The 9,129-nt window shown below is 39.1% G+C and overlaps 1 protein-coding gene across 1 annotated transcript; it reads left to right on the top strand.

Annotated features, from left to right (window-relative positions):
- Window positions 1–754: 754 nt before the first annotated feature.
- Window positions 755–3,505, top strand: TMKL1 (transmembrane kinase-like 1). The gene is made up of 2 exons (XM_088956398.1): window positions 755–2,258; window positions 2,540–3,505. The coding sequence occupies exons 1-2, from the start codon at window positions 890–892 to the stop codon at window positions 3,178–3,180; spliced, it is 2,010 nt and encodes a 669-aa protein (XP_088812524.1). The 5' UTR covers window positions 755–889; the 3' UTR covers window positions 3,181–3,505.
- Window positions 3,506–9,129: the final 5,624 nt, after the last annotated feature.

Here is a 9,129-nt window from a genome sequence, read left to right as displayed (position 1 = left end):
TTCAATCCATTCCATGTCTGTGCTGAGTTTAGGAGACAAGACACAGTCTCTCTCCAGCAGCGATATCCTCCGGAATTCAGACCATACCATAGGACGTAGCTCATAAATAGTTAAGTACTTCTCACCAGAAACCCTTTACCACTTTCATCATCCTAATGGGCATGCTTTGAGAGTCTGGCCCACCAACAGATGGGCCTCATTTGGATCCTCTAATATTAATGAATATATAAAAAAAAAAAAAGAATTGCATCCAAAATCCAGAGAGCAGCTCACAGCTATTTCCGGGCCCCATTGTACTTTCCATATACCAATTTAGCCAAATCACAAGCCGGTGAATTCCTCCCTCCCTTAGAGTCGGGGCCCACTTTTTATGATGAAAATGACTGATGGGTGATCAACAGACTTATGTCCACGTGTATGGTTGATTGATAGGAGCATACAGACCTCAGTGACTCTTGAAGGATAGAAGATTTTCCTGATATTCTTTTGTGTCTCATTATTTTGAAAAGACGAGACTTTGTGGAGTGTTGCTGAGCTTCCATGGTTCTCTTGCATCAAAGAATGAAAAATGAGAAAACAATTGCAAAGCCAAAGGTAGGCGTGCAAGGAAAATCAAAATAAAGAATTCCTGCTTTATTCACGTCTCAATAAGACATGTTCCATTAAAATAATATAAACCAAACCTTTCTACATTTATATAATTAAATCCTCGCCGTTGAAATAGTAGACCAAGTAGTACTTTCACTCTCTCAGTCAACAGAGTTCAGCTTTACTCCCCAAAAGGAATCTCTTCAAAGTTCAAAGGGCTCTCTCACCACTGGCAGAGCACACCCCAGTACTACTACCAACCCACCTTTCCCCTCTCTCTTGCACTCTCTCCCATTCTCTCATGGCGTCTCTGCAACTTTACTCTTTCTACATTTTCTTCTTCTCCTGCTTTTGTTTCTTTAACACCCTCTTTGGGTCATCTTCAGACGTTGAGCTTGTACTGGGAAAGATCAAACCTTCACTCGAAGGAGGTGAAGAGAATATGTTGCTCTCTTCGTGGAACACTTCGGTTCCTCTTTGTCAATGGAGGGGACTCAAATGGATCTTCTCTAATGGCACCCCTCTTAAATGTGACGACGTCTCATCGCCCGAACGGACCAATGTTTCGCTGTTTAGAGACCCAGCTCTGCAACTTATATCTCTTCAGCTCCAGGGAGCTGGTCTCTCCGGTGAAATCCCCAGAGAAATCGGTGAGCTCTCGTCGTTGCAGAGTCTGTACCTTGGTGTTAACTCACTCAAAGGAAGCATCCCACTTGAGCTTGGGTATAGCTCTTTGCTCTCCGACATTGATTTAAGCGGTAATTTCTTCAATGGGTCTTTCCCTCCTTCGATCTGGAATCTCTGCGATAGGCTTGTTACACTTCGGCTTCACGGTAATAATCTTTCGGGTTCTCTTCCTCAACCTACACTACCCAACTCGACTTGTAGGGATTTACAGGTTTTGGATTTGGGAAACAACAGCTTTTCGGGAGAATTTCCGGAGTTTGTAACTAGATTTCATGGTCTAAAAGAGCTTGATCTTGGGAGTAATAAGTTTTCTGGTTCGATTCCGGAGAGTCTGACTGGATTAAGTCTTGAAAAATTGAATCTTTCTTACAATAATTTTACTGGGGTTCTGCCCACTTTCGGGCACTCGAAGTTTGGAGCCGGGGTTTTTGAAGGAAATAATCCCGGGCTTTGTGGGTCTCCTCTGGAAGAATGCAGGGGAAGCTCCGGCCTGAGCTCCGGCGCCATTGCTGGAATTGTGATCGGACTGATGGCGGGCGCTGTGGTTTTGGCTTCAGTACTAATTGGGTATGTACAAGGGAAGAAGAGGAGGAACAGGGGAGGAGATGAAGATGAGATAGAGGAAGGAGAAGATGAGGTGAACGGTGGCGGTGGAGGCGGTGAAGGCAAGCTTCTATTGTTTCAGGGCGGCGAGCATTTAACATTAGAGGACGTATTGAACGCTACTGGTCAGGTAATGGAGAAAACGAACTATGGAACCGTTTATAAGGCTAAGCTCGCTGATGGAGGAACCATTGCTCTCAGGCTGTTGAGAGAAGGTAGTTGCAAGGATAGAGGGTCATGTTTACCCGTGATAAGGCAACTTGGCCGAGTCCGCCATGAAAATCTTGTCGCACTCCGAGCTTTCTATCAGGGACAGAGAGGGGAGAAGCTCCTCATTTATGACTATCTCCCCAATAAGACTCTCCACGATCTTTTACATGGTAAGTTCATTCTTTAGCCATCTCTGCATAGTTTCATCCATTGATTTGTTTAGACTTCAGATTGAATGATTTTCTTTTCATTAGACTGATAGGAATAGATGTTTTGCTGAATCTGTTCTTCTGTATTGTATGCATAATAAAAATAAGCCTGCTTAGCTTAGTTTACAGGAACTTGAAATTAAGGTTTTTGTACAGAGTTGATCTTGGAGGATTATAGAAAACCAAACTAAAGAATTTCACAACTTTTGTTTGATTATAACCTGTTTGTTGGTCCAAATCAGAAACCAGAGCTGGGAAGCCAATGTTGAACTGGCCTCGTCGGCACAAAATTGCACTTGGAATAGCTAGAGGACTTGCGTATCTGCATACAGGCATGGAAGTACCCATAACCCACGGCAATGTGAGAACAAAAAATGTCCTCGTAGATGATTTCTTTGTGGCCAGGCTGACTGAATTCGGGCTAGACAAGCTAATGGTACCTTCAGTTGCCGACGAAATAGTTGCAGCTGCAAAGGTTGATGGCTACAAGGCTCCTGAGCTACAGAGGATGAAGAAGTGCAATTCAAGGACAGATGTATATGCGTTTGGGATACTTCTGTTGGAGGTTTTGATGGGGAAGAAGCCTGGTAAAGACATCCGTAGTGGGGAATTTGTGGACCTACCATCATTGGTGAAGGTGGCAGTGTTGGAGGAGACGACAATGGAGGTTTTCGACGTGGAGGTGTTGAAGGGAATCAGGAGTCCAATGGAGGATGGCTTGGTTCAGGCATTAAAACTTGCAATGGGTTGCTGTGCTCCAGTGGCTTCGGTCAGACCTACAATGGATGAAGTTGTTAAACAGTTGGAAGAGAACAGACCCAGGAACAGGTCTGCTTTGTATAGCCCAACTGAAACAAGGAGTGAAATAGGTACTCCTTTTTAAGATTTCTTTCACTAAATTTCAACATATCTTGAGTTTCTTTCATTCTCTCCATTGAAAAAAGCTTGGTGATGATGCTTTATGAATTAAAGTTGTGTTTCTCTAAATGGGGGAACTGCTACATAACCTTGTTCTAGTTCAATGGCATTTCCCCTTGAATTAGTGAGTTGTAATGTTATTGGCTGTTAGAAAGTTCCATACAGTACTTGCATATGTATAGCAAGAGCCACCTTTTGCTCCAAACTCACTTTACAGAAACTAAATACAAGTTTCAAGCAGAAAAAAGCTAGGACAATTTTGACAATTTCAATGAATTCATGATATCAAATAGAAGTGTTGTTGCCCATAAACTTCAATGTCGGCAAGGGTATCAATGGGCAATACCTCTGACTATGATTCTATGAGATATCTGAGATGACCCCAAATAACATGCATCTGCGTTTCAAGTATGGTGGTGATGTTTTGTGAATTAAAGTTGTATTTCTCTAAATGGGGGGAAGTGCTACATAATCTTGTTCCAATTCAATGGAATTTCCCTTTGAATTAGTAAGTTGTAATGTCAATGAGTGTTAACTGAGTAAGGAGTCGTGTTGCTCCAAACCCACTTCACAGAAATGAAATAGAAATTGCAAGCACGAAAAACTACAACAATTTCAATGAATCCATGGCAACAAATACAAGTGTTTGGCTTGAAACTTCAATGACAGTAAGGGTCCAGGATCCAGGTGAATCAATGGGCAATACATCTGAGATGACTCAACTGACATGCATTTGTGTTTCAAGTTCTTTTTTGTCAGGGAATGATCCAGAAAAAAGAAAAAAAAAAGGGTCCTTCTGTCAGGTCAGTATCATGATTCCTGGACTGAATAATTTCATAATGAAAAGATTGGACAATTTTATCATGTAAAGAATGGATACATGGGTAGTAGTGGAATTGGGATTTGTGGAGATTGGAGACATTATAAACCATGATTGAAGGTTTCGTCTGTACGATTTGTAATCTTCCCATATAGAGTGGAAGCTTTTGGGGTTTCTTTGCCCGCAGCAGCTGCTAAAATCTGACCTTTTTTTTGTTGTTTTTATTCCACTGTTTTACACAATGCTGGAACCTATCCATTTGTGCTTCTGTATGGCGACAACCCTTATTGTCTATTCAAGGTACATTGTCAAAATCAGAGTGAATTTGTGGATTTACGAGGGAAAGCTTCCAAAGATTTGGTTGTTTTTAAATCTTGGAAAGCTGCGAAAGCGAAATGCCTTGGTTTTGTGAACTGGAGTTATTTGGCAACTCGGTGACAAGCGGGGTGGTCACTGGTGAGGAAAGCAGAAAGCTCAGAGCTGGAGTGATCTTAAGTCTGCACATGAAGATTACAGCACGGTAGCTTGCTTGCCTCGTGTCTGTCCATCCAGCAAGTTGTGCCATGGGCTGTGTGCACCCGATGCAATGAAAGAAACCCATAATGAGATTTTATTTTATTATTCAAGGGCTGCATTTGGAAGCGTTGTAAATCAAGAACCGATTATGTGTTTGAAAGGAGTGTAATTATGATCGGTGTAAAATTTTATTCCGGTTTAGTTTTATGTGTGTTTGGATGAACTAGAGTTTTATGTTGATAATTGATGTAAATCTCATTTTTACATCGATAATCAATCTAAAAATTATATCGGTTTTATTGATGTAAAATCTTACACTCTTTCATCCATTGCGTTTTTCAAAAACCAAGTCACTTTTATGGTTCAGTGTAAAATGTTATCAGTATATTTTTACACCGATGACATTTTTCACTCATTCCAAACGCAGGCAAGGGAATTTAAGGGAATCCTCAATTGGAGATCAGTGGGTTTTTATTTTATTTTATTTTTTTGATTTAATTTACTGCAATCTTAATCGATTTGGTCAAACCATCCTGCTTTTAACTTTTAACAGAACCAGAGGAAAAATTTTGAAAGCAATACTTCGTTAAAAAAAAAAAAAACTACATTCGTTGTGATCAATTTTAGTTCGTGGCTTTGTGGAGTTTACTTGGCTAAACCGACTCCGGATCTCCTGCCCATGTCTACCCACAACACATTACCTCACTACCTCCCATGAATTGAGAACATCTCCCCCTGCATAATACTATGCAGAAATTGAGATGTTCTTCATGCATGGCTGTGATAAATGTGGGCACAATTTGTGTGGGCAGGAGCAAGGTACAAAATATCGATATGTCTGATATACTGGTAGGGGGTATCAGGTGATATCAATACTTTCTTTTTACTTTTTTTTTATTTTTTTTTTCAAAACCAATTCAGGGGAGCCGGTTTGAGGCTCCACTCCCTGAACTGGTCAGAACCCCGATACACCCTCTGTAAGGGCGTATCGGAGAGCTCCCAGAATGATATGTAGTGGCCGATACAGGCCAATACGTGTGGATACTTCGAACCTTGGACAAGAGATCTGAACTTGGTTAAACCTTGTGTGACTAAGGCTACATTTGGAATCAGTGTAAAACACTGTTTTCAAAACCGGACTGGACCATTAAAATCGGGAACCGGTCACCTGACTGGTTTCATTTTCCTCCAAAACTGCTTTTTCCCCCAAAACTGTTGATTTTGATCAGTAAATCGCTGAACCGGCTGGTTAACCGTTCGAACAGTTTTGACCATTTTCCAAAATTTTAAATTATTTTTTTTTTCAGAATGGACTGACTATTTGGGTCAAACGGTTGGACCATTCAAACCAATAACTAGATCCCTGACCGGTTCAGTCACCGGTTCGTTTTTAAAAACCATAGTGTAAAATGTCATCGCTATAAAAATACACTGGATTGGAGAAGTCACAGAGATGATTAAAAATTAACCAAGAAAAAAACATCCCAATTAGACAATTAAATGGAAGCTATAGTTTATGAAAGTTTACATTTGTGTTTAAAAAATTTTAGAAAAATCATTTGGATTTCTGAAACTGGGACTGGTTCACCATTTTTCTGGTTGGACCATCTGGATTAACGGTTTTGTCTTTTTTTTTTAGCACATCCCAGTTTTGGGGGTATGAGTGAACTGGCAGAGGCCCAGTCACAGTTCAACAGGGCCGACAGGTCAATCTGGTTCGATTTTCTAAACATTGGCAGAAAATCACATATGGGGTTGTAATTGAAGCTGATTTCTTTTGTCCCAAGTAATGCAAAACCATTATTAACTTGGGGCATCCCAGTTCATAAAAAAAATCAGGGCTAACAATTTCCTCTACTACTGATTTTTTAGGTATTGATCTTATCAAATAGGATTTTTCACACAATTCAAGGAACCATTTTTTTGGTAAACTGAAATTCAATAAACAGAACAAGCAAGAAAACGAACAACAATACAAACAAGCAAAAAAAAAAAAAAAATCAGCTAAAGAGCAATCAGAAAAGAAAGAGTCAACTAACCAAAATGGACAAGAGTCTACCCACAGATCAGACAAAGCTAAACCTTTTTGAACTAGAAAATGGGCCAATCTCTCTCTCTCTCTCTATTGGTTCGACTATAACATCGAAAAGATATGATATCGGAAAAACAACTGACCAATATATTGGAATCATAAATGTAGTAGCGAAAGGTGTTATTTATCAAAATTCATGGGTGGGTTTTGATTGGTCAAAACTCTTTTCATATCGTATCTTTCCCATATCATAGATTTTCCCTATATATCAACAAAAGAGTAAGAAGCATAAAAGTCTACCTTAAAGCAATCGAGAATGTTTGCACTTTGCAGCGTTAGAGAGCCAAGGAAAGAGTACAAATACAAATATAAACAGTGCAAATACACATAAAATAATACGAAATACAAGATTTTGCACTCTACATATTTGTATTTGTATTCCTTCCAGACTGAGCTTAAGACTCAGTTTGGAAGGAGTATAAATGCAAATATATAGAGTGTAAAACCTTATATTTTATATTATTTTGTTTGCATTTGAACTGTACATATTTGTATTTATACTCTTCTGAAACTGACTTTAGAAATTATCACTCTCCAAAATCACGTTTGAAAAATTCAACAACTTAACAAAACAATAACCTTCAAAACAGTCAACAATTCGGGGAATCGGGGAATCACTTTCTCCCCAAATGTTTGCACTTTGCAGCAAAAACTCACATATGGGGTGTAATTGAAGCTGGTTTCAAGCTGCAAGTCGTTAGGGCCCTAGAGCCTAAACCATTATCTGTAGTAATTGGCCCAATAAGTGCGGAGCCTGGACCAATGGACCAGCTACATAATTTGGGCGAAGGCGGAAATTTTGACAAATAGGCCCATTTTGGGCTTATAGAGTATAGCCAGAAAAAAATTGTATGCTCAGTGGCAATGGGACTAGGACTAGCTTAAATCCCAATAAATATGCTACATTGGAAACCTTTAGCAATTGGATCTGGTATGGCTTTATGGTAGGAATCCAACTCTCAGAGGTGAAGAGCCCAACTTGTAGTTTTGCCGAACCCGAAGACACCCCAAGTGTTCAAAGCCCAACCTAAAAAAATCTCTAACCCTTTCTCAACTGGGCTTTACATCGCTCCTTCCATGGTTAGACTAAAGCTTCCCGCCACCTCTTTGATTTTCATATCTAAACCCTAAAGTTAATATATAAAATGCAATTGGTTAGATACATAAGAGGTCATTACTGAACATGTTCTTTTAATTTTCAGGTAGGTTATATGATGACATTTTTATCTATAAAAAGTCATTATTTGAAAATTTTATCCTATTATAAAGTTATACATCTTGAAGATGAATGATACCATGAAAAAGAAATTTACCATAGGCCCACAACTGATATGAAAATGAAAACAGGGTCTAATACAATATGCACAAAGAACTTAAAAAGTTCAGCTAAAGAGCCTATAATACTAAGGGCTGTTTGGCAAGTATTTTTTAAAAGATTTTTTTAGAAGATTTGATAGTCAAAAGACAGAGGTGACATTTAATAACACTTTTCAGACCTTTAATTTTGAAAATATTGCTTTTCGTAGGTCATATGCATTCTCAGACCTGAAACAGTAAGACCAGACCAAGCACTTAAACATGCTTAAAAGCGTTTTAGACCTGGCCTAAAGTCTAAAATGCCCATGAATAATTAAAAAAAAAAACATGATATACCCCTGTTTTAATTCCAAAATTATCTCATTCGAGTTCTTCCTCTTCAACTACAAAAGGACTTGCTGCATTGCCCAACCACTGCACCAGGTATGTTCATGGTCTCAAATCCTCCCTTTCATCTTGTTTTTCTTATTCATTTTCGCAAATCTGACCTTTCACTCTTTTTTATAGGGTTTTGATTTGCTTTTTCGTTATCTTTTCTTCAAAGAGAGCTCATATAGAATAATATCCGAATGTTCATGGACGACGAGGGGATGAGATCGCACCGAGCCTATTGGCGTCGATAGAGGATTCAATGGCATTGATCACGTCGTCCAGGCAGTGCTTGGAAGAGATGGCGAAGATCGTGGAGTGCCAGCGGCTGACGCTTCCGGTGTTCTACGAAGTGGATCCCTCTGATGTACGACAACAGAAGGGCCCCTTTGAAGCTGACTTCTAGATGCTCGAGCAACGTTTTGGAACGGAAAGGGTCTTGGTATGGAGAGCAGCTATGACGAAACCTGGTGGAATTGTTGATTGGGATTCCAAAAACTGGTATTTCCTTAATTCATGTGATTCCTATCTCATATAGTAATTGCATTTTCTTGTTACTTTTCGTTCTGAGATAGCTGAGAGAAAGAACTAACAGACGGAAACCCTTGTGTCGTTTTGTTTATAAGCATTCCTCCCCTTTCTAACAAGATTTTAGAAAAATCCTGCTTTCTTGTTAATCTTAATAATTTAGTTTTTGATTTTTGATTTGTATTAATTATTAATTATTTTTTCATTGCTTCATGAAATTTATTACTATTTTCAATATTATTTCAATTTTTAATAGTTTATTCGTATTTTAA

Source organism: Nelumbo lutea, chromosome 1 (assembly GCF_056320005.1).
Source record: "Nelumbo lutea isolate HS-2025 chromosome 1, American lotus-T2T, whole genome shotgun sequence".
NCBI lineage: Eukaryota > Viridiplantae > Streptophyta > Magnoliopsida > Proteales > Nelumbonaceae > Nelumbo > Nelumbo lutea.
Note: the sequence above shows the minus strand (reverse complement) of the source record. Positions and strands in the feature narration are given on the sequence as shown.